This window comes from Phaenicophaeus curvirostris, chromosome 28 (assembly GCF_032191515.1).
Source record: "Phaenicophaeus curvirostris isolate KB17595 chromosome 28, BPBGC_Pcur_1.0, whole genome shotgun sequence".
In the NCBI taxonomy this organism is placed as follows: domain Eukaryota; kingdom Metazoa; phylum Chordata; class Aves; order Cuculiformes; family Cuculidae; genus Phaenicophaeus; species Phaenicophaeus curvirostris.
Window position 1 is genome coordinate 2721972 of NC_091419.1, and position 25684 is coordinate 2747655.

The 25684-nt window shown below is 47.0% G+C and overlaps 1 protein-coding gene across 10 annotated transcripts in view; it reads left to right on the top strand.

Moving 5' to 3' along the window:
* Nucleotides 1-25684, top strand: part of RFX2 (regulatory factor X2) — a 72651-nt gene that overhangs the window by 24841 nt on the left and 22126 nt on the right. For 2 of the 10 annotated variants that reach the window (XM_069878034.1, XM_069878035.1), the window contains exons 1-5: nt 12887-13540; nt 15549-15638; nt 16625-16704; nt 17383-17647; nt 21804-21878. In XM_069878034.1, the coding sequence (XP_069734135.1) occupies nt 13433-13540; nt 15549-15638; nt 16625-16704; nt 17383-17647; nt 21804-21878 (618 nt within the window). In that variant the 5' untranslated portion in view covers nt 12887-13432. Of the gene's footprint in view, nt 1-12003; nt 12117-12747; nt 12848-12886; nt 13541-15120; nt 15155-15548; nt 15639-16624; nt 16705-17382; nt 17648-21803; nt 21879-25684 lie in introns of those variants that run through there. The other 8 variants (XM_069878036.1, XM_069878037.1, XM_069878041.1 and 5 more) reach the window with 8 other exon arrangements.

Here is a 25684-nt window from a genome sequence, read left to right on the forward strand (position 1 = left end):
CTGCCGGAGACCTCCGGGGCACTGACTCAGCTGATGCTAAAAGATAGGAGGCAAAGTCATCTCATCTCCAAACAACCGCAGTTTATGCTTGTGGCTTGTTCTGCTTCACTTTGTGAAGCACCACAATCCTTGTGAGTGGTGCTTTCTCAACAAATAACAATATCCCAGGCTCGGGTTGGCAGTGGCTACTTGCTGCTCGTGATGGAAATGGCTGCTGCTGCCCCCACCTCAAATGAAATACTGCTGCAAACCCCTGCTTCACGCTTACAACAAAATGATGCAAGAAGTAAGTTTCATCTAAGTAATTGCATTTTTTGAAAGTTAGACACCATGTCCCTCTGAGAGCATGGTTTCTTTCAAGCAGAGTTTTTCCAGATTCTGTTATTTCTTTGGCGATGATAAGGTCTTGTGTTCAGTGTGATCTGTGCTGAACAGATGTCTCTTCTGCAAGCCCCTCTGTTTGCAGTCTTTCCCCATCTCTAACGCAAAGTCAGGCAGAGCTGGAGCCAGCTCCAAATTAGCGGAGATTTCGCTGTTCATTTCACTGTGAAGTTCATAATAACATTAAAATGAGTCCTTGGAAAGTAACAGAATATGCATAAGATTTGTGGGAAAATGTATGCATCTGTACATAAGTGGGAAATCTCTTCTGTCCCAGCTCTTGCCTCGCTACACGTGATCGGTGATCACTGCCTTGTGTTGCCCGGGCCTGAGAAAGGATGCTCGCTTTCTAAAACTCCACAACGAGCCTTGGAGAGTTTATTTGCCAGCATTTGGGGTATCAAAAAGGCTGGCCTGCCGTAAGGCCATCAAAAGGATTGTTCAGTCCAAACAAGTAAAAAGGAGGGATGATGAACATAGAGATTTAAATTAAGCCAATCTCTTGGAATTAATTTAAAATTAGCGACATAGTCCATATTTTCCTGCCATAGGACAAGCTATAAAAGCAGGTCTTGCAAAACCACAGTCGAGTACCAAGATTTGCAGTTTTGGTCCAAAACGAGCTGAATTTGGTCAGGGGAGGATTAGCTGCACCCAGGTACCTGGGATTGTCCCAGGAACATGGAGACAAGCAGAGCTAGAAACCGCATGTCAAGTAACTGGATGTACTGGTTTGATTGATGGTTGGAACCATAAGATTTGTCCTAGAGCGGAACCTTTCACTGCTTTTGTGCCAGATTTTTGCACTTCTGCTATTAACTCACAGCTCTTGGAAGCCCTACAGTGCATTTATTAAAAATATGGGAAAATGTGAGCACAGAACTCATGTTTGCTTTCACTAGATAGCACCAAAACGTGTGTTACAGCCTGTGTCTGAAGGACCTAGACCTGGAGCACAATGTAGTGTGTAACTTTCCCTTTCTCTTTCCAGACATGACAGCTTCCAGACTGCTCACTTTTTTCTGGAGTAGCTTTATTTGCCGTCATTGTAGTGAAACTTCCCTGAAGTTGTGATTTAACTGATTAATTGGGAAGAAATGAGGAGTTTCAAGCAGTTGTTGGTGGGGTTGTGCTAAAAATCTGGAAGCTGTTGGACTTTTCCATCAGAGCAAAAAGCAGAGTCTGCGGGCGACTAAGGGTGAAATGCAGCATGGTGGCAAACGGGGTGCGTGCAGGTGGTCCTGAGCACCAGGAGGGATCGTTCAGATCTGCAAGAAGCCAGTGCTGGCTTTTGACACTTGGAGAGTGTGCGTGTTATGAACCCAGAAAGAAAAGGGGACAGGTTTTGGTATGGGAGGAAGGTTCACAACGTTGCTTTGCCTGTGGTCAGGTCTGAGAGCTGTGCATGTGGGATTTTTTCACAGGCTGCTGCCAGCAACATTAAACCATCACAGCTTCTGCTGTTCAGTCTCAGCTGGCTTTTAAGGAAACTCCAGATTCTATGGCCAGCACAGATGCATTCCTCGCTCTCGTGTGCCTCTCTGGAAGTTACTGTTAAAGAAACAGCCAGGATTAGCAAACTGCTGTTACACAACAATTAAGTGTGTGTATATATCTATTATTTGACTTGTTTCCATGAAATCTAATTAAAGAATGAGTGTATATTTGTATTTTAGTGTATTATTAACTCGCTAATAAAAGCCATTTCCATTTTTGTATTTTTCCACGAGGACCAGGTTTCTGAAAAAAACAAGCAAAACAACCAACCCCGGCTGCCCTTGAACCGCGTGTTTGGGGTTTATCTGTTTCCAGGTAACTGGAGCTCCTAGACAAGCAGCGTTTGCTTCTGTTTTAAATTAATTTAACCTAATCAGTAGAAGGCTCTGGTGCCTTCTTTGTTTATAATGTTTTGAATCAGTGTAATAAGCAGCCTTTCCAGAACGAGCTTATTATCAAGTTCCTTACCATGTCTGCTTCTCTTTTCCATCTCGTCCACTTACCAGCGCTTCTTGAAAGGGCAAAGGTGATGGCACGAGGCTCAGGACATCTGTAGATGAGCTGGTTCAGTGTCAGCTCCTGTCAGTCTAGAAGAGCTCACTTTCAGCTGCGATGGGGTTGAGGGCACATTCACACTCCTCAGAGCACAGAAGTGATCCTAACCTCTCCCCTCATCCTCTGCTGGTTTAGGAAGGCCTGATTGTGAAAGGCGAATGCTGCTTCAACCCTTGGGACACAAACAACATACGAGTCCCTGTTGCTGCTAGTGGGGATGCTGGGCACCACCCTGCAGCATCCCAGGCTCTGTGAGGTGGCTCGGTGTTGCGTGCGTGCAGGTGTTACAGGCTATCCTTGGCTTGGGATGAGGGGTTTGGTGTGAAGGTCAAGGTTTTCATGAGCTCCTATCAGATCTTAAGCTGCTCTGGCATTTCCTGGCTCCCACTGAAAGCCCAGAATAGCAAGCTCTTCTTCCAGGGCTTTTAGAGCAGCTAAAACCCCAGGAAATACTGTTGCTTTCCTAACTCAGTCCAGCATTGTGATTGCCAGTGGTACAACACTTTGGGCAAGTATTAAATTCAGGTGCCAAGCAACCAGACTTCCAAATGCTTTGAGCTGCAGCTGTGTTAGGAGCTTTGTTCTCCAAGCATCCTTTGTATGGTCTGCAGGACGAGATAACTCCTAAACAGGGATGCTGGTAGAGCAGCTTCTCCTTGGCTCTGCCATCTGAAAGCAAAGAATTTCTTCTTGTTTCATAGCTGGGTGAGCTGGAATCATGTTTTGCCAAAAGAGGGTGCAAAGCTGGAGGATCCTAAGGGAAGGCTGGGAGGGGCTTTTGATCAGGGAGGGCAGGGATAGGATGAGGGGGGATGGTTTGAAGCTGCAAGAGGGGAGACTGAGGTGAGATCTTAGGAATAAATATTTTACTCTGAGTGGGGAGGCTCTGGCCCAGGTTGCCCAGAGCAGTGGTGGCTGCCCTGTCCCTGGAGGGGTTCAAGGCCAGGTTGGATGGGGCTTGGAGCTCCTGATCCAGTGGGAGGTGTCTCTGCCCATGGCAGGGGGGTTGGAACTGAGTGGACTTCAAGGTCACTTCCAACCCAAACCATTCTGTGATTCTGTGATTGGTCCTTGATTCTGTGATACTTGGTCCTTGGTCTTAGTTCAGAGCCAGATGCGATGCAGGCTGCAAGTGCCTGCTTGTATTCTCCTCCAGCTTCTGAGGTTCTTGGGCAATGGAAAATCAAGTTATTATTTTCCTAACTGGAATTTCAGGGGAATGCCAGTTATTTCTTAGAGATACCATGGTTTGGAGGCACGTGCGGTGGGGATAAAGGATGCTGGATTTGGTACAAGCATTTGCCGTAGCTCTGCTCTAGGGAGGTAGAATTCACTTGATTGCTCTTCTTCTGAAGAACAAAACCCTTCTTTCTGTGCTCTGGGTAAAACACAACTAATGCCTTTTCCGGGCACGTTATTAAACAGACGCCAAGCCAAAACCGTTGAATGAAATGGAAAAAATTTAAGGTTTTCTTTAGTAAAATAAATGTGGCATGGAGTATGGTGAGATTGATGGATAGTGTGCATCTGCTAGAAAAGAAAGTCAAGACCTATTCTTCTCTGCATCCCTTTTCTTATTTTTGGTCACTTTTGAGAGTGTTGAGGATTCTCAGTAGTGAATCTATGAGAAGTAAAATCCATAGTTCCTTTTTCTGTAGTCAAGGGAGAAAATACCATTTAGAACGTGATGGTTAAATAACATTTTTATTTCTTCTGAATTCAGTTGCTGCTCTTCTGGTTTTCCTATTTATTTAAGCTGCAAGCCAACGAAACCTGCATCAAAGTTCCAGAAACCAAAAATCTATTTTTAAATGTAAGCCTTCCTTTCAAAATATGCAAAAAAAATGCACAAAGCCACACAAAAAAAGGCAAATCCTTGGATTTTCATTTTGATCTTCGCAGGTTAATGTTAAGGATGAGAAAAAAATATTTTTTATTTTTAATAAACTACAACCTTCCTATTATTTTCAAGAAAATACCGGATACCAGGAGATTTCTGTAGAAAAAATCATAGCTGTGCCATGAGCTTGTATGGGAAAACATGGTCTGGTTACCTGGCTTTTACGTCTTGGTCAGCCTCAGACCCCCTCAACAGAGAAAGCTTGGAGCACAGCGGAGTGCCCTGGCTGTTGGGTGACAGCACTAAAGGTGTCCAGAGGCTACCAACTGCTTTGAGTCAGGGTAAAGTTTCCTGTAAAATGCCACCAACAATCGCATCAACCCCTGCAGTTCTGGTGCATCCATCCTTTTTCACCGTGTCTTGATGTATCTACAAGAAGGACGTCAAGATGCTGGAGCATGTCCAGAGGAGGGGAATGGAGCTGGTGAAGGATTTAGAGCACAAGCCTTATGACGAGTGGCTGAAGGTGCTGGGGTTGTTTAGTCTGAAGGAAAGGAGACTGAGGGGAGACCTCAGCACTCTCTATGACTCCCTGAAAGGAGGTTGTAGTGAGGTGGAGGTTGGTCTATTCTCCCTGGCAGCCAGTGACAGAACAAGAGGAAATGGCCTCAAGATACACCAGGGGAGATTTAGATTGGATATTAGGAGGAATTTCTTTACTGGAAGGGTTGTCGAGCGTTGGAAGAGGCTGCCCAGGGAGGAGGTTGAGTCACTGTCCCTGGAGGTGTTTAAAAGAGGAGTAGATGTTGTACTTGGGAACATGGTCTGGTGGTGGGCTTAGCAGAGTTGGATTGATGGTTGGACTCGATGATCTTAAGGGTATTTTCCAAATGACACCATTTTGTGATTCTAGGAGAAGCGTGTCCCTGTCCCCTGATGGCATCCCCATTTTAGGTTGTATCCGCAGGCCATGCCGTGGGACGTGTCTGACAGCACATGGAGGCTGTGATTAAAAATCCACAATCCTCTCTTTCAGCTGGAGAGCCAGTGCAGCTGGCATTTGCTTCCTGTTTGAAGAACATGCACCATCAGGCATAAGAAGGCAGGCGTAATTATAGCAGCTTCACCTGGAAAAAAAAATTTTCTGCCTTTATGTCTTAATTTAGAATCATAGGACATTAAGGCTGGAAAATACCTCTAAGCACACCCAGTCCAACCACCAGCCCAACCCCACTGTGCCCACTAAACCGTGTCCCCAGGCGCCACATCTACACATTTTTTGAACCCCTCCAGGGAGGGAGACTTCCCCACTGCCCTGGGAGCTTCTGCCAGGGCTCCATGGCGCTCTCAGTAAAAAAATGTTTCCTAATATCCAATCTGAACCTCCTCTGGTGCAACTCGAGGCCGTTTCCTTTTGCTCTATCAATTGTTACTTGGGAGAAGAGACCAACACATGCCTTGCTCCAACCTCCTTTTCATTTCATTTGAAGTGAAAGCCATGAAGTGCATCCTTCAGTCATTAAAAATCTGATTTCCCATTGATTACCATACTTCAAGACTGAAATGTTCCTGGTGGATTTTTATGCCTCACATTTAAATCTTCTTTGAGAAGAAGTGGTGAAGCCCATTTCCGAACTGCAAATGGAGGTATTTCCTTCCCCAGCAGAGGTCCTATCACTCACCAAGGCTTGCTGGGAAGCTTAAGTATAAGTAGTTGTGAGAAACTTTGTCCCAGAGGTAGAATAATTGTCTGTTCTTCTTTAAAAAAACAACAACAACAAACTAATCAAAGTAATTTCTCCTTTCCCACATTTGTGTTCCGGTATTGTATTATATTCTATTTCAAAAGTTCTGCCAGAAGAAAAGGGTGTAATAAAGGAATTTAACACGTTTAAATAAGATCAAAGGATGACCAAGTAAGCTTTGAAAAGCAAATTAAATAAAGTAGTTCATGATTCGTCTTCCAGTGAGCAAATGATTCACTGAAACAGTGACAGCTTCAGTATTTTGAATGCAACACTGGTGTTTGTATGATTGTGACGCTGTGATTTTATGATTCTTCTGGGTTAAAAAATGGCTTTCCCTGGTTGCTGGCATGGGGTAGCTCGTACGTGTTACATTTTCCCCTTCGAAAATTAAAGATACATAAATACAAGACCTAAATCCCCCAGGAGAGCCAAGACTCTGCCAGTCTCACCCCTGATTTATGTAAGGTTGCACTCAAAAACATGAAAATAAGGCAGGAGGAGAGTTATAGTCGCTTCAGGTGGTGGCATTTTCTTCTAGCAGGAAAACACAAAGTACGTCGGCCGCAATGACAACAGAAGCCACCCTGGGCCTGAGGAAGGCAGGGACTTAAATTGTCTTTTATTTGAAGTCTCGAGCTGGCCGGGCTGGCTGCTGGTGCTTACGTGTCTCACGGAATGAGGACCAGAGCAAAATAAACCAAATGTCTCCCCGGGCCGGCTCCCTGCTCTGGCTCCCATCAGCCCCAGTTATTAAGACGTTTGAGGTCTGGGCATTGAGTGCCAAAACGTTTTTGTTTGAGTGTTCGGGAGCTGATGGTTTATATTAAAACCTTCTGTGGAAAATGCCTTACGGTTCCTCTGCATCTCCTGGATGGCAGAGCTGGGGGTGGGCAGCTGGGACCAAGGCTCCCTCCCCACTGCCAGGGGTTTTGCATCAGCCCCTGCTCCTTTCCCAGGCTCACGCTGCGAGCTCGGGAATCGGTGCTGAGGATGCTACTGCTTTCCCTTCTCTGCACTGTGCGATATCCTCCTGCTCCCCTTCCTTCTCTCCCTGCAAACTTGAATGTGGAGAATATTTCAAAATGCTCCTCTTATCTCTGTTTTCCCAGCATTTTGGAGCTGCTTTAGGCAGGAGAGATTAACAAAAGCAAGGCTATTTACATGAAAGCAACATGGCTTATGAATGAAACGGTGACAATTGGAGTTTTTATCAGCCCTGGAGGCTTGTAATATTCCTCCTTGTCTTTCTCAAACGCATTCAGGCTTTGACAGCCCGGAGACGGGTGCTCAAAACCTCCCTTACCTAGAGGAGCGCTGTGGCTTTTTTAGGAGTGGGAGAAGTGAAGCGCGGGGCAGGGGAAGCGTCGCATTCAAGGTCACAGAGCAAGCTGGTGGCACAACCAGAAATAGCACCTAGAAGTTACTCGTTTTTTTCTATATTTCCTGTCCTGTCACCACTGTTTGCTTGGATACCGAGATAGCTGTGTGCAAACAGAAGGTTTCCAGGGCGCAGCAGCCTCGTTATCTGCCTGATTCATTCAGTGATGATGCAACCTGGAATTCAGATGTCTGCAATGCCTTCCATGGCCCTGAGCCGTGATGCTGCATGGGACATCACCAGCCCGGTTGAGCAACTGGAGTTTTAAACTTGTCTCTACCTGAAACACTAATGGCTGAGTCAGGCCCTTCACACTGCAATTTTATGCCCTATGCCAGGTCGGGTCCCATCTGCTCATTCCACTGGCACAATAACTGACTTGTCCTATTGCTCTTCCTAACCCGCTAAGGAGCCCAGGAGCTGAGGAAATCAACTGTGGATGCTGATCTTCCCCGTGCCCCACCAGCAGCTTTGTTGACTGCTAATTAGATTCTCAGTTTGCGCAAACTCCCTACTACAGGGGGACTGCCAAGCTGTCAGGCTTTCACCGGCTGTCAGAAGCCACAAGACACCTTTAATAGCTCCTGTCAGTGATTTCTGCTCCAGCCACGAGTTGGAAGCAGGTGTGGCTGGGATGAACTTCTTTCTTAGACCAGATCTAAGAAGAAGGCAGCAGATCTTAGATCTCTGGGAATTTGGAGGGCTGACTTTTGAGCCACTGAGTCTCTATTAGAAGAGGAGGATCAAGAACACTGTAAAATTTCCTCCCCTGTGGGAGGTGAAAAATGAGATTGAAGGAGAGCAGCGAGTCCTTTCATGGGCGTTTGCTTTAGGGCTGTGGCAGAAGTGCCAAAGGGCTGCACAAGCTGACGGCTGAGCTCCAGCAGCAGATGTTCATTTAGTGACTGCAAGGGTTTTCCTTAATTTGTACACACAACACCCACGAAAAGGGAAGAACAAGACCTTGGATGCCATGTTTCCTCTCCTTCTTGAAAGGCGAAGCTTTATTCTTCCTCTGGAGCCTTGGATTGGGTGCCAGTTCACTTGGTAGCTCTGCTCCTGGGATATCGACAAAGCTTTGTGGCACCTTGTGATAGTTTCTTGGAGCATAAGAATTCTGTTTACGTTGTCAGCTTTTCATCAGCGCAAATTAATGTTAGCAGAAAATGCGCACATGTATCTGGGTCTCCAGTTCTCAGGAAGCACAGGATGGCTTTAATGAGAAATGAATTGTCCTTTATCCAGGATGTTTCACCGATAAACAAAATAATGAGAAGTCTTGTTCGTGTGCCTTGTTGGCCCACTACTCGTGTGTCTGTCTACCTTGTCTGGAAGTACCGGCTGCAGCTTTCATCGGGGTCTTTGTGTCTGGCTTGGTTATCATCATTAACGGAGCCTGCATTTCATAACAAATCTGAAAATAATGGTGATGATTTATTTTGGTAGTGGACAATTCAACTTCCCCCTGCCTGCCTCTCTTTTGGTCATTGATGGAAATCAGAAGACAAAATTTCTCAGCAGAGATGAGTAGATGGTAACTTTGAGATAACATCACTTCTAAGTGTCCTTTCCTGATTAGAATGACACTGCAAAAGAGACCTTTCTGTAGTCCTAAAATGCCGAGATCTGACCCTGCCAGAACTATTTTCAGATTGATCATTAAAATATATCGGGCAACTTCCCCAACTCTCTTCTGTAACCTCACCTTGTGATATTTTTCTGCTCACGAAACCCTAGAAAACAGTGAACCAGAGTCCTGGGCACAAGCATTGGACTATAAAGCACTCTTAGGGAAATGTGTGTGATAAAAATGACCCCTCTCTTCTGCCTGAGCATCTTCACGTGAGCTTTATAAACCTGCCTTCTCTGCCAACAGCGCTGGCCATAGGTTCAGTTGCAAAGAATTTTGAGCTGGAATGGGCAGGAAGCTGTTTCGTTAATTGTGGAATCGTGGAGTGGTTTGGGTCAGAAGGGACCTCAAAACACATCCAGTTTCACCCCCTGTCACTGGATCAGGGGCTCCAAGCCCCATCCAACCTGGCCTTGAACACCTCCAGGGATGGGGCAGCCACCACTGCTCTGGGCAACCTGGGCCAGGGCCTCCCCACCCTCACAGGGAAACGTTTCTTCCTAAGATCTCATCTCAGTCTCCCTTCTTTCAGCTTCAGACTGAAAACGCTTGTCCACTCCCTGCACTCCCTGATCAAGAGCATCTTCCCAGCTTTCCTGGAGCCCTTTTCAGCCCTGGAAGCTGCTTTAAGGTCTCCCTGGAGCCTTCTCTCCTCCAGGCTCAACAACCTCCACTCTCTCAGCCTGTCCTCATACAGGAGGTGCTCCAGCCCTCAGATCATCTCTGTGGCGTCCCCTGGACTAACTCCAATAGATCCATGTCCTTCCTGTGCTGAGGACTCCAGAACTGAATGCAGGGCTCCAGGTGAGGTCTCCAGAGGGCAGAGCAGAGAAGCAGGATCCCCTCTCTTATTTTCACAACCTCAACTCAGTATCTCCTGACCAAGAGGTTCTGACTGGAAACCAGGCAGGGGCTCTGATGGGGAAGAGGCGAGCGCTGCCTTTATTCAGTGGGGCTGCAGGGAGCAGGGTTGTGTGCATCTGCCTTGGGCAGGCTTGAGGGCTCTGAAGGGACCTGAGTGGCAATAAGTAGTGACTAAATTTCTTTACCTTGTTTCTGGATCGTTAAATTAGCCTGGTAACTGTGTTTGGAGCAGTGACTGTGGGTTCTGTCCCTGCACTTTCTCCTGGATGCATAAAAGATGATGTGAAAGAGAAAATGATTTGCAAGCTGCAGGGTTTCTGGGGAGTCAGGAGAGCAATTGTAATGTGCTAATGGGCAGCATGGGAACATGGGGTCAGCACTGATGGAAAAGAAGTCTTAAAAACCTATTTTGTGAAGAATCTCCATATTTTGTGGTTTGTTCGTTTTTTTTTCCCCAAAAGCTGAAAGAGAACAAGCAGCCAGCTTTTGTAACTTCACCCCCCCTCACATTTCTTTTTACTATCAAATGAGCAGGGCCCAGTGCCCCTCAGTTTCTCTTTTTTTTTTGCCTCTTAACTTGCAGGGAGATGGGTAAAAAGTTTAAATATTTGATGGAGAAGAGAAATGAAACAAAAGATTTCACATTCATTTGGAGGCTGCATTATGGTCACAGTGAGGCTTAATAAGGAGAAATGGCACCACTCAAAATCTTGGTGCTTCTGAACCTTTTAGTTTTGAAATGACAGCAGAAACTCTCTTAAAATAGTTTTTAAAACAAGAACTTTCACAAGAAACTGACACAAAAAGACTCCCTCACCCCTGTATTACATCAGGGGAGACCTCATTGCTCTCTAGAACTACCTGAAAGGAGGTTGTGGAGAGGAGGGAGCTGGGCTCTTCTCCCAAGTGACAGGGGACAGGACGAGAGGGAATGGCCTCAAGCTCCACCAGGGGAGGTTCAGGCTGGACATTAGGAAAAATTTTTCACAGAAAGGGTGATTGGTCCCTGGCAGAGGCTGCCCAGGGAGGGGGTTGAGTCCCCTTCCCTGGAGGGGTTTAAGGGATGGGCGGACGAGGTGCTGAGGGACATGGTTTAGTGATTGATGGGAATGGTTGGACTCAATGATCCGGTGGGTCTTTTCCAACCTGGTGATTCTATGATTCTATGAGCAGCACCCCCAAACCACTCTGTCCGCTCTCCATGGCAGTGACCCGCTGTGTCCTGCGGGCGCTGGGCTGTAACGTGTCCCATGTCGCGTTGGGGACAGACACCGGGTTCTGGGCTGGGCCATAAGGGAGCGAGGAGACCTGGGGATGGAGAGCCTGAGCTGCGGGGAGCCTCCCCATGCCCAACCCTTTCCTGCGTGGCCCTCGGATGCTGCTCGACATGACTGAGAGCTGCTAGGATGGGGGCACTGGGATGTCTCAAAGGTGCTGAGAACATCAGCCCTGGAGGGTGGCAGCGTGGGAGCCAGACTGCAGGGCGATGGCGTGTCTGTGATCGGGGACCTGGGTGACGCTGGTGGGACCTGGGGGTGAGGGCATGGATGGGAGAGTGGAGAGGGTTCTTTGTGGAGTGAGTTTTAAATGATGGTCGTTCACCGTTCTGCTGTTCATGTTTGATTATCGATTGTGATCATAAACCCAAACTGACCGCCACACTTTCCCAATGAAAGCATTTGCTAAGCTCCAGGCATGCACTTAGGTTGATTAGATTTGTTTTTGCAGTAGTTAAACATGATAAGGCAGAGTGAGAGAAAAAAAGAATTTTAAAAATACGCTCTTACTCTTCCAGCTCTGAAGTTGTCCTCGCTGTGACACAATAATTTTCCAATGCCACTTTTTGGTTATATTTAGAAGCGCATTTTCTGTTCCTTCCCTCTCCTTTCTGTGGAACAATTGTGCAACTTTCTTTTTCTTAATATAATACCGTATTAAAATTAGCTCTAAGACTAAAAAGAGTCCTCTGTGTAGGAAGGTAGCTACCTTCCTGCCTAGCACTTCCCCTGCATCTTCCACTGGGATTTTGTTCCTGTCAGACGTGGGTTCCTTAGGCGTTTGCTGTGGTGGAGCTGTGCTTTCCCAGGCTGATCTCCTCTGCTCTCCCCAGCAGTGAGCATGCAGAGTTCAGAGGGTGGATCGGACTCAGCAGCTTCTGTGGCTCTTCACACTTCTGCCTCAGCCCAAGCTCCGGTAGTGCAGCCAGTGCCAGCGTCGCAGCAGGTAACGTATGCGCAGCTGGGAACGCCGTTTCCATGGAGAAGGGACCTGTTTTACTGGCAGATGTATTTTAACCCAGGGTTAAATGTGGGAGAGGATTGTTAATCAGTTTGTCAAGGCAGTGGCGAGAACCTGTTGCTGGACTTCGTGTTGGCAAAGGCCATAGATGTTTCATGTGTTAGCCTACAAATATGCAAGCTTTAAAAGATGGGATTTAGGTTTTAACTCAGCTACCCAAGGAGATAGTTTCGTCCTAGTTTGGTGTTTGCTTCAGTACAATATTTTGTTGTCATGATTTGGTGTGCCTATAAAAGCAGGAGAGCATAAACCATCACAGAGTGACAGGTTGGAAGGGACCTCAGGGATCGTCTGGTCCAGCCTTCTAGGTGATCTGTAGTTTAAATGAGATGGCCCAGAACCCTGTCAAGCTGAGCCTTGGAAGTGTCCACTGTACAGCACTCCACCACTTCCCTGGGGACATCATTCCAGCATCTCTGCAAATAAGGTACCAAGCTCAGCACAGAAGAGGTGGGGCGAGGGCTGTTGCAGGGGCAGGGTGGAGGAGCCACGTGCTGCTCTCTTCCTTTGGTAGGTGGATCCTGACATTTTAAACTGGGGAAGGAGGATCCATGATTCATATGCATGAATGTGTGAGGCACTGGGAGGTCTCCTGACAGGAGAGGAGTGATAGCTTCAGCTGATGAATGAAAACTGCCTTCTGCGAAACGGGAAGGGTTAAGTAAAACTGGTTTCTTTTTATTCTGTTTGGGGAACTATCAAAAGAAGTTTCTGTCGCAGGAAGCTGGATGGATAAGAGGATGGGTGGGTGTAACTTAGCTACGCCCTTCTCTCCAATTCCCAAGTGAGCAGATGGAGCTGCCATTGGATGCTGATGAAAAGGAACAATTAAAAATTGTGGCAGGAGCATTTGTTTTGCCAGGAGACTTGGACATTCACGTTGTGTGATTCAGTGTGTGGTTGGCTGGCTCGCTCTCATCTTCCAGCCTTCCCATCTTTGATTTCTCTGAGTGATGTTTCTTGTTTGTATTGAAGTGGTGTGGATATTGCTGGTCAATAGTCGATCGTCAGTCATTAGTGAGAATTTGACCATGTCAGCATGCTTGAAGAAGTTTACAAGACCCATTGGCTTTGGATTATGAAGTTACCTCTCCAGCCATTGCCAAAGTTGTCATCATGACATGGAGTATTAAGTGGATCTTCGTGATTAAGGACAACCCAGAGGATTGTGGAAGATTGCTGAAGAGGAGGAGCACCCAGAGCCTTCCCTTCTCACCAGCAGCACAAAGGAAATACTGGGAATGAACCGGCAGCATGACTGGTGTGAGGCTGAAGCCTTTGGTGTTGACCACTGGTCTGCCTTTCACTACGAGCAAAGGCTGTATGAACAGGATGGTGTCATCTTACAGGTTGGGGATGACTAATTAATTGTCTTGGTTCGAAGGTACTAGGAGCAACCGGGCAGGCAGTGACAAATGAAACACGTAGCTGAGCTGAGCAGCAGTGCCAGAGGAGGAGGTGGTCGTTGGGTGAAAACAATGACAGTGAATGGGTAACAAGAAGGAGAAAGGAAAGGATCTTGCTGAGGCTTTGGTGTAGGGGGCATTGCAAAGGCCTGAATTGGAAAGGGGCTTAGAACGTTCCTATCGTGCACTGGTTACAGCTTCTTTAGGAGAGAAAATGGACAAAGTGATGTGTGCATGTCCTTACCACTAGCTCAGCTCCAGGATCTCCAACGTGTCCAGAGCTGCTGAAGGACAGCCTGGAGTCTGGTGATGGAGAGGCTGAACATTATCATATTCCTAGAGTTCTGCTAAGTATAGAATTTCTGGCAAAGGGTGTGTTGGAAGGGTGTCAGAGGGCTAAAAATCATAATTATGTACAAGTCTTACGAGGAGCAGCTGAGGGAACTGGGGTTGTTGAGCCTGGGGAAGCTGACAAGAGACCTTATCACTGTCTACAACTGCCTGAAAGGAGGTTGTAGAGTGGTGTGTGTTGGTCTCTTCTCCCAGGTGACAGGTGGTAGGACAAGAGGGAGTGGCTTCAAACTGCATCAGGGGAAGTTTAGACTGGACATCAGGAAAAATTTCTTCAAAGAAAGGGTTCTCAAGCACTGGCAGAGGCTGCATAGGAAGGTGGTTGAGTCCCCATCTCTGGAGGGGTTTAAAAGGGAGGTAGATGAGGGATGTGATTTAGTAGTGGAGAGGTGCAGTTGAAGATGACCTTAAATGTCTTTTCCAACCTAATGATTCTATGAGTCTATAAAATAGCCAGTAATTGTCAAGGTCTCTTCTGGGGTTCATCAAACGAGGGCTAAGGGTTTGAAGCTGAGAGAGGGGAGATTGAGATGAGATATTGGAAAGAAACGTTTTGCTGTGAGGGTGGGGAGGCCCTGGCCCAGGCTGCCCCATCCCTGGAGGGGTTCAAGGCCAGGTTGGATGGGGCTTGGAGGCCCTGACCCAGTGGGAGGTGTCCCTGCCCATGGCAGGGGTGGAACTGGATGGGCTTTAAGATCCCTTCTGACCATTATATGATTCTATGTTAGATGGTTTTGTAGCTTTTTGTTCAGTTGGTCCATCTGCGTGGTATTTTTAAAGCCTCATGCCACAGAAGAGGACTGTCTCCTTGGAGACAAGGAAAGTCCTCATCGGTTTAAAAGACCTTACTGATATTTGGCTTGGACTATTCCCTTATTACCCTCATGCCTGGGTCCCAGGCTCTGTTCCCATGAGCCTCACTTAAATAATTACTTTCCATCCACCACATCTCTGGGATCATTTTGGATCTGCAAGGTGCTGAACTCTCTATGAGGTGTGTGTCCAACCTTAAACTGGATGCCCAGCATTTCTCAAAGAGCTGGGAGATAATGGAAATGACAGGGAAGAGGCCAGTGACCACCGCAAGGCAACACGAAGCATTTCTATGCCCTTAGTGGCACTGAAATGAGATGCAGAATTGCTGGAGCTTTGGTGCTGGTAGAAGTTGTAAGGTCTGTGATGTCTTGGAGGATGCGATTCCATGAGGTAGGATGTGGTTTGGTACTGAAGCTGTGAGAGAAGAAACTTTGCAGCTGTAGGAGGAAAACATGGATGTGTGAGGAGCGGTTCTTGTTTAGCTGCAAGTGAACCTCGTGTTGAGTTCCTCCCATCAGTCAATTGTTTGCTGTTATTTCCTTGCATGGAGACTCAAAGATGATCCATGTCAGAAAATGTGGCTCCAGCTTTTCCCCAGTTCAGAGTACTGAGTTGAGGCTGGTGTCCGGTGCAGATTGTACTGGAAGGCTGGGGACCACAGGGACACTGAGTACTGCTGCCACGGGAAGGGGGACAAGCTTTCCGTGGAAATTTGAAAGGGAATACCTGACTCCCCTGTGTTGCCAACTGAAAGTAAGTGTGTTACTGTGCCTTCTTCTTTCAGAGGGTTTTGGTCCAGGCAGCAGGCTCCGCTCCCAAAGGAGCGCAGATGCAGCAAATCTCCGTTCCCAGAGTGCAGCAGGTTCCACAACAGGTAAGACCCCCTGCGGTGAGACACCACGCAGGGTCCCCAGTGTCCACAGGACCCCGTCTCCCACATGACATTTGAAACTATGCCAGGTAGCTGCTTAGAAAAATCCATGCTCTTAATTAGAGCTTTGTGCACTTAGGGAATTGAAGAGCACTGTGAGAGCACCTCTCTCCATCCCTCTTTTCCTTTCTTAGCCTAATGGCAAAAGAAACTCAAGACATTTAAAGTTTAGAAAGGGCAGTTATGTTTCACACATTTTGATGGATTTGATGGATGCTTTTAATTGCCATTTAATAGCCACCTTCCTTTATAAGATCTTTTTAGAGGCAAAGTATTTGGGATGTTTTTAATTAAACAACCAAGGGTACTGACTGCCTGTGGCTTCATCGAAAGGCTGGGTGACAGATAGCACCATGCAAGGGCTTTTATTTATCTGAACTTTGCCTCTTGGAGTCCTTGTTTCCTAAGAAACCAGCCATGTGTGGTGCTGCTTCATGTGGACAGCGGGTCTGGATCCCTTGACTTTCTCTCCAGCATTTTTTTATTTGGTTGCTCAGTTTCAGAAAAAAAACAAACCCTTGATGGAGGGCAGTGTGGTCCCTGCCAGCCCGAGGAGGAAAGGGCCGAGGTGCAGAGGGGCACTGCCAAGCTCCTCTCCGAAGGGAGGGCTCCAGCATCCTCTCAACCTCATTAGTCAGCGGTGAAACAGCCCTCAAACATGCGTGCAGAGGAAACCCAGCTCCATTGTTTCCACTGCTCCTGGAGCAATTAGTTATTTATTCATTTTAATTTGACCTTTTAAAATAAATACATCCTTTGGGAATCCTAAGCAAGGGGGGTGGGCGGTTGTTTATTTTTCTTTTCTTTTAAAAAGAAAGCCTAAATGTCAAGGTAAGGTTGAAAGTTGATTGAGGGTGTAATATGCAATTTCTCCTGCTGTTCCTAGGTGATAACATATCTGTAACTAGAGGTTGTGGTGCTTGTTTCAGGTGCAATCCGTGCAGCATGTATATCCATCCCAGGTCCAGTATGTGGAAGGAGGAGAAGCTGTTTATACCAATGGAACCATGTAAGAGGCTTTTGTTGGCTGTGGCCAAACCCTGTTCCCCTCCCAGCTGGGCTGATTTCTAGAGGCCTCCCAGGCTCTTTCCACCCCAGTGCTGCTGCTGGCACTGCCTGCTGTTCAAAGGAGGAAGAGGAGGGACCGTTTCACATGCTACGCTGTGTGCAGGGATTGTTTCAGGCAGACTCCAGCCTTGGGGGAGGTGTTGATCTCATGGAGGGATGGTTCTACAGGGAATCCTGCTCTCCCCTACATAAAAGGGTCTGGATTTTATCTCTGCCCAGCCTGTTGTGTGATGAGGTGGGATGGCTTTAGGAACCAGAGTGTAGCTGCTAGAGGAAGAAGGGGGGTTTGTTTCCTCTTCTTCCTGTCTGCTGCCCCCGCTGCCCTCTGGGATGCTCCCAGCCTTTGGCACTGAGGTTACCCACAATGGCTGCTGAGCAACTCCTGGGCTTTGCTCTCGCTGCCGCTCTGGGCCTTTGCTCCAGGCCTGGTTAGTGCTGTCAGGGTGACAGTGTTTTACAGCACAGGGTTTGGTTCCAATGGAGAAAATCTCTCTGACAGTGGAGTTGAGTTTTTCTAAAAGGTGGTCCAGCTTGGGCAGTCTATTGTCCATGAGATTAGCTCTCAGCTCCTCTCCACTGAGATGTATTCTACCTTCTGACCCTTCTGTTCCTTTGACAGACGAGCCGCCTACTCCTACAACACCGAAGCTCAGATTTACGCCCCCAGCAGTGCAGCATCCTATTTCGAACCGCAGGGAGGTGGAGCTCAGGTGACTACAGCGGCATCCTCTCCTACAGCCATTCCCTCTCACAACATGGTGGGCATCACCATGGACATTGGGGGAAGTCCGATCCTCTCCGGCTCGGGAGCCTATCTCATTCATGGGGGGATGGAAAACACTAGACATTCTCTGTCACATACTTCACGCTCCTCTCCAGCAACGGTATGTAGCCCTGCAGATATTGCAGCTCAGGGGCCAGAAATTATTCCAAGGGAACTGAAAAGCCTTCAGAAAATAAACCTTCCTATCGTTTCACTGTGTATATGTCTGTATAATGCCATGCAAATGCAAGGGAGAGAATAGACACTGGTGTGCTGCAGATACTTTTTGTTGAGAGCTGGGAATGGTGCTCTTGCTGATGGGCAGAGCCTTGTCAAACTTTCTGAGTGGATCACTGGAATTATGCACCGTGGAGAGAAGACAAAATTCTAAGGTTTGTTTTTGTGGGTTTTTTTTCCCCTGAGCAAAATGTTTTGGTTTTCCAATCCATAAGAACTGCCTATATTTACGTTTTCTAATCGGTATGGCTTCTGAACACAGGGCCAAAATAAAGAACTATATAAATATATTCATATAATTATGAAGAGACCCAGAAAATCCATTATTAACACAGTGGGTAATTAGCACATAAGGTGTGTCACGCTGATCCTGCCAAGTGCACAGTGATCTAGAAGTCTTTGTATGTATCTGCTCCACCATTGTGTATTCTGTCCATGCCATATGTTACAGAAAATGTATTTTAGGGATAATAGTGATGAAACAGAAATGTTTTAAAGCTCTGATTTTTTAATCCTATCCCTCTGAATGTCAATCAACGTGCCGGGTTGGTAGAAGCACAGCTGGACAGCTGTGTGGGACTTGGGGATACAGCTATTAACCCACCACAGCTGTTCTGCAGCTGGAATCCACCAGCCCTGGTGTAGCCACTGCTGCCAGGAATGGGTTGGAGCTCATTCACTGGGACACCGCTCACCTTCCTTTCCAGACTGACTTACTTGTGTTCATGTGTTTGATTGTGAACATAATTACAAACGTAGGTGAAATTCAGTGTATGTGACCAGGTTTTGAAATGTGAGCAGCACCACCCAGGGAGAAAACCAGGAGCCGTTTGCTACCAAGTACTCTTGAAAATCCAGCCAGTTAGGTTGTCTTGCTTTTCCCACTGAGTTTTAGAATATAGACTACATGGATTTTGAATCTTTGTGCCTTGAAAGGTTACCTTTGATCCTGGAGTGAACGTGCTCTGCCTTAGGTAGAAGTAGAGGGAAAGTCCTAAGCTTTAGGGGAAAGAGAAGATGACAGAGGCATCTGGATTAGCTGGGCTCTGTTTCTTGTGTGGGAATTTTGTGTGTGTTTTAACTGTTCGTAGTTAAAAACTGGCATCGGGCCATCCGCTGGTTTTTGTTATTTGAAGGAAGGAGTTGCTGATAGTGTCACCTGCCTGGGACTGCGTCTGGCAAAGCACAACCTCACTCCTGGGTTTTGGAGTTTTTTAGTCTCCATGGTGAATAGCACAATATAAAAAGCCCGAGTAGAATAGTGTCAATAGAAATGTCCTGTGAACAGATGGATTTTGTCACTCTCTATCACGTAAGATAAAGCTGTTCAGGAAGAAAGGAATTCAGGAAGTGACCTTTATGAAAATACATCTGAAATAAATTCACTCTGTTGCCTGTTTGACCTTTCAGAAGGTGTTTTAGCACAAACTGGGTTTCATGGAAGGGCTCAAGAGGTGAAATAGTACTTGTCTGGAAGGCAGCGTCGGGATGGGTCGGTGTGTGGCTCTCACTTGTGTCAGCACAGACCAGAGTCGGAGGGGGATGGAGCGAGCTGTGGTAACTGCTTTGAATTTCACATGGTAATGGGTGGACAGATAGCAGGAGGCCTAAGGAGAGCAGTGACTAGATCAAATCGATGGGTAGGGGCATTATTTACCGTGGCAATGTCTTACGTAAACATAGAATAGAGAAAGCTGATGTTAAGGAGGGTGGAGAGGCAGTGGTCCTGGCAGAATGTATTTGGGGCAGGATTAAGAGCTTTGGGGACAGAGAGACAAGTACAGCTCCTGCAGATGCAGGCAAGGAAGCCACAACGTTTGCATGTGGCCTTGGGGGTGCAGTGCAAAGTGGCCAGCAAAGTGGGGACTTGGCAACTGAGATGCAGCTGAAGGGAATGGGGAAATAAGAGGGCTTGGAGGATGTTCAGTGCTTGAGGTGGAGCCAACACTGAGACCTTGGAAGCGAAAGCAAGGAGAATATCATCAGAGGAGACTGGGAACAAGATGGTGCTTTGGAGTTGGCAGTGGTGTAAGAGCTGAGGGATATTTAGTAGAGAACATGTACACTAAACCTCCAAATAGTTAAAGAAGCCCCTCCTCCATATCAGCTGGAATAATAATATTCTGCTCCATTAAATGGGCCGAAAGAGCACATGAAGCAATTCCCTTTGATATCTGTGCCCATAAAGCACTATTAGTCTTCATTGAAACTAGGCTATATGAGAGAGGAAATCCTTGAGACCTCCCATAAGTGGGTCCTCAGAGCTCCTCACTTTCCTGCAGGGCTGTTTAAGAGCTTTTAGTCTTTTCCCTGTATATGTTTCTGCAGATGTCAGGTGTCCATTTGTATGGGACGGGCAGTGTTTCTGTGCTTGCGTAAGAGGCATTGCTCAACTGGTGCCTCACGGCTTCTTGAACAGAGGAAGGAAACGGTGTCTCCCTCTGCCACTGACTCATTTCCTGAAGGCTGTATCAGCAACCAGCCTTTAGTTCCTCATGGTACCTCACCGTGTACTAGACAATTTTCTCTAAAACCACTGACATGCAGTCTTAGCCTGACCCTTTTTAGAAATCAGTGACCCTTTTAGAATCCTTGAGAAGTGCCACAGTGACAGCACTCATGGATGGAAACCAAGGGACACATGGAGGTGCTTAACAACGTGTCCTGTTCAAACGTGGATGTGGCCCAGAACATATTTTAGGTCGTTGAATGTCACTTGAGAAGTCAGATCAGATTTATTCTATCTTCTCACCTTTCTGGTAGAGCTTGGTTTTATAAATGACTGGTTTTATCTCTACCTTCGTCTTCCCCATGCAATGAGTCAGTTGGAATTGGGGTGGAGGGAGCTAACGAGTAGTGAAAGAGGCCATCGTCAGATCGTTGGGCAGATGTAATGCTTTGTGCATGTGCCCACAGATGAGTTTAGGACCATGCAAGTCAGGTGAGGACAGATGCTAGAGAGAGCTGCTGACTGCAAGGTTTACTGGCTGATGAGTGCAGCCTTGTCCTGCCTGTACTCACGGGGCACAGATCACAGGGCTTTGAGAACCTCTGCTGGAGAGGAACAGCAGGTTCTGCTCCTGGCAGTCCCTTCATGGGGATGGGGGGTTGTTTTGGGTTCTTTTTTTCCTTCCTCACTTGCAAAAAGCTTGTGCTGAGGAGCTGCAGAGCTCCGGGGCCAGCAGCCATCCTTAAGTAGTTGCCAGAGGTCACCAAGGGAGCCCCAGGAGGAGAAAGGTGAAGAGTAGAAGGGTCCAGGCGAGGGTCTGGGCACAAGGCAGCAGCCATAGCTGGGCTGAGTGTGGGTCAGAAGCCAGGGAGAGGAAAGCAAGGTGGCTTTTCAAGGGCCAGGATGGCTCACAGTGACTTCGTTTGCAGAAGCTCTGCAGTCAATGGAATGAGCACAAGTAGCATCAAGATTAAGCTGACTTAATTGAAACCTGTGTTCTTCCTCCAGAGTCCCTTTGCTGTTCTCTTCAGTAGCAAAGAGCTCTTATCCATCCCAGCTTATGCATTGTGTGTGGCAGCTCTCCTCATGCCCCTGTTTTCTGAAGTTGCCATTACATTTTTATCAAATTGTTAAGAAGCGATAATAACTGCAGTCATTACTTCCAGTTTTCCTTGAAAGATCTGGGTGAAAAACACCTTCTTTGCAGTAAACGTCCTTTGACCTGCTGCTGGATGTCTGTCTGGTGGTTGTTTGGTCTAGGAATGAAGGGGAAAGGAGAAGGAAAACTGCTTTTCTTTTATAAATGGGCAGTGCAGGTAGTGGAGGATCAGTCCCCAGCCCGGTCTCGCTCTTTCACCCTGACAGGGATTCCTGCCGTGCTGTCCGTTTGCATGCCACACAATAACATCTCTGCAGCTTCATCCCATAAGGACTGTGCCTCATCCGTTTGCCTCTTTTTCACAAGATGTAAAGCATTAATCATTCAAATATTAAAGAAATAATAACCCTGGCTGTTGCTAACTATCTGATTTCCTTTCTTTTTCTTTCCACCCCCCTCCCTTTTTTTTTCCCCTGTGCGCATTTTCTTTAGCTTGAAATGGCGATTGAAAACCTACAAAAAACTGAAGGGATTACATCACACAAAAGCAGTTTGCTCAACAGCCATGTAAGTTACAATCGGAATTTACAACCTTTTTCCTGCTTTGGTGGGAGCATTCTTTGCAACCCTTTGGTGTATTCAGCAGCACAAGCCACTCAAAGCAGCCTGGGATTCAGCTGCGCTGCCCAAAGCAGCCTGGGATTCAGCTGCGCTGCCCAAAGCAGCCTGTTCCCGAGAAACACAAATCTGAAAAAAGTGCCCTGGTGTAAATGTTTGTTTATGGGATGCTCTGGATTCTGCTCACTGCCTCCGCCCTGTGTTTATTTATTTATTTCATCTGCCTTGCAATGGAAATTGCTGGCAATTCGATAAACACATTTGAGGAAGTTCTGTCCTTTCACTGGAAATGAAAGGTGGCTGGAAAAGAACTTGCAATTCCACAGCGATAGCTCGATGTGGATCGTAATAGACACCCCATAGCCAGGGCGTACCAAAAGCCGATGCCTGTGAATGCCTTTATTGCCTCTTTCTGTGCCTCAGGAAGACCATTATTGTGACAATGCTTTGCTTAATCCGCTTGCTAGACCTCTCTCTTCCCACTGTGCCAAGTTTCCCTGCTTTGTGTGAAGTTCCCTCTATCCTACTGGCCCTTCTGCATCGTGGTTTGTGGTTCCCATGCTGTGATGCTTCACCATGAGCACATGCTTGGGTGAGACTGGAAGAGTCTAATTCAAGGCCTGTTGAAGTCATTGGACTTGCATTGACTTTGCTGTGGTTTGGATTAGACTAAAGCATGTTCTGCACTGATAAATCACAGTGCACAAAGTGATGCTTCTTTATTCTAACAGATTTCCTTTTGCTTTGTGTTTGAGGATGGATCTGTTGTCGTTCTTTGGTCCTGCAAATAAATTCTGTGCTCTCTTCACCCAAAATGAAATGAACATGACATGGAATAGTCTGATTCTCTTAAGCTGATGCCAAACTCCAGGCCATGAATGAGCCTGATCCTTATTTCACCTTCTAGAAATTGAAGGTTCCTGGTTGTAGTGGGGGAAACACAAACTTGCAGAATCAGGCTGGTACTGAGCATCTTTGTGCCTCCCTCCTGTCCCAAGCCGTGGCCTTGCTCACACCCCTGTGCTGTGCCCGAGTGCCACGCAGATTTGTTTAAGGATAATATTGCTCTGCAGAATGTTTCTTGTTCATCGCAGCGCAGAATGGGACAGAGTAGAGCAGGATGGGGTGGACTGTGGTGTGGTATTGAAGGAGGGCTGAAAAAAAGCAAGAAAAGGGCAAAGGAAATAAAGCAAAGATAGAAAAGAGATTCCATGTGACCACAGGCTGCGTAGGATGGAGTTGGGGCCCGATCCAACCTCTGATCAGATCTTCCCAACCCTTCTCTTGCAGGGTAGCGGTAAAGGACTTAACATCTTTCTTCTCGGGTCATGGTTAATAGTTTGGTGTAAGGCTTAAGTTCTCTTAGAAATTCTAAAGCAAATAAACTACTTCTTGAGCATGTGTGTACACATCAGCTCTCTGCTCAGTGTTGGTCCAGGCACAAGCAACGTGCTGCCCCGGGCAGCTCCAGCGCTGGGGTGAGTAATTCCCTCTGCCAAAGCACAAAACCCGAGCCAAGGAAACCTGTGGGGCCCCTGCTGCCCTACGAACCTGAAGTGTCCTTGCTTTGCCTTCCTGGAGGACACAGCGATGCATGTGGGAATAATGAGAAGGTGATGGCACGAGCAGTGCCTGTCAGAAATGCAGCTCGTTGCAAGACTGGACCAGGCAATCTCTTTCCAGAGCTGGAGGAAGGTCGGTGCTGTTGCCAGGGAGGCTGCGCGCCCTCTGCCTGGGGGTGTTCTCAGGTCTTGACTGAATGATCCGAGGGACCTGACCTCCTTGGAAGTGAGCCCTGATTTGAGAAGGAGGCTGGACTGGAACTGCAGAATCATCGAATGGTTTGGGTGGGAAGTGACCTTTCAAGGTCATCTGATCCGACCTTCCTGCAGCGAGCAGGGATGTCTTCCACTCAAGCAGGTTGCTCAGAGCCCCGTCTAACCTGACCATGAATGTTTCCAGGGATGGAGCTCCCACCAGATGGAGAATGGAGACTGCCAGGGGCTGCTCCATGCTGCAGGTATAGGACAGCACTAGAGCTGAACGGCTCTGCGGGTCTTCCCCAGCACACGCAGTGTTACAAGGGTCTGTGTTACCTGGGATGTTCCAATTCCCACATCTTTATGTTAAAAAACCAACAAAGATGCAGACAGAGGAGGGTCTGTCTCAGTGCTTATGTGATTGACAGACGATATTGTCAGGCTGGAGCTGAGACCCAGAAAGTGAAGCAGCCGTGACTGTGGTTTGTTCAGGCTGAAAGCAGAAGGGGAGTTGTGAGATAATGCTGATTGCCCTGTTAGTTGTGACTTAATTGTTTTGAGTCTTAAGGCTGCAGATTTTCTCGTTAAGCATTCTGTCTCTCTTTTTAAATTTCCCATTTTGCAAATCTGTAAATTCTTGGCGTGGTGGTTTATTTTGTTGTGGTCAGCAGATGTTTCGTGCCAGGAATGTTTGGATTTTTCTTATTTAAAAGCAAAAGGCAAACTAAAGGTATCTCAGTCAAGAGGGAATTTTTTACATAATGCTGTTTTAACAAAGTCAATGTGCAATGAAGCCACACTTGATAACTTAATTTACCTTCAAAAACTCTCTGAGAGGTTATTTAAGTGCACTTGAAATATCACATTTGGAAGGCAAGCTAATGCTCTTACCCCAGTGACACGGGATGTTTCTAATGAAATCACGGCAATCCATGACCGTTACTGAAAACGCTCTGCTCACAAGGGTGCTCCAGAGCCACCAGGGCAGAGGATTACACTTTGCTGATTATGAGCTTGCAAATGATGTGAAAAAAGGTGATAACGATGACTACAGTTGTTGTACAGAGCGCCTAGAGCTGGGCACCTAAGGAAGGAGTTGGATGCTGTGACCTGCCTGAGGTCCCCCAGCTCCTACGTCATTGCGCTCACAGGAGGAGGGGAAAATGTGTGCTTTCCTCACTGCCTGTAAAACAGCCCCCCCAGATCCCAAAATAGAGCCCCCAGACCCACTGGGTTTCTTCCTTGTGGGTGAACGGCTCTTCGATTAGTGCTGATGAAGTTTCTCCCCGAGGAAAGGATCTTGCCCCCAAATGATGCTTGGGTGGAAACATCCAAAATGAGACTGAACGGAGAAGTAGGAAGCCTGTTAAATGGGACAATTCTCCCTTGGCCAGGGGAGGATTGCGGTGATCTAATGCAGGATGAACCTCCTGCTCAGTGGAGAAAAGCAGGAGATGGTGGAGCTTGTGCTCGCGTATTCTGATGGCTCAAGGCTTAACAATGCGAGGGACCAGAGCCGACAGGTGCTTATTCTAGAAAGGAGACTTCTGAAGAAAATATATGGGTTTTCATGAAACTTTAGCTGCAAAATGTCAGTGGGATCGAGCAGGGGCCTCCTGGGAAGCGTTTCCCCCCATCGTGGAGCTCAGGATGCTCAACAGGCACCCAGGTGGTCCAGGCTCTCTCCTAACTCTGAGCTGGACTGAGTGGGAATGTAGGAACTCGCTCCTCTGAGTCTCCAATACAAATACCTTAAATGTGAACCACAAACATGTGCCACCATTGGTTTCTTCTTCTTAGAGGTGCCCGTAAGAAAATCTCTCAGAAAACAAAGTTTTTTCTTTTCTCAGCCATCCTCGTGTATTGCTTTTTCCATCCCCAGAGCCACTCTCGACTCGAACAAGAACAAGGGTTTTGCTAAAGATTTTTATTTTAAATCAAAACACTCGATGGAAATAAAATTGGAGTAGAAATGGAATTGAAATGTTGCCCTGT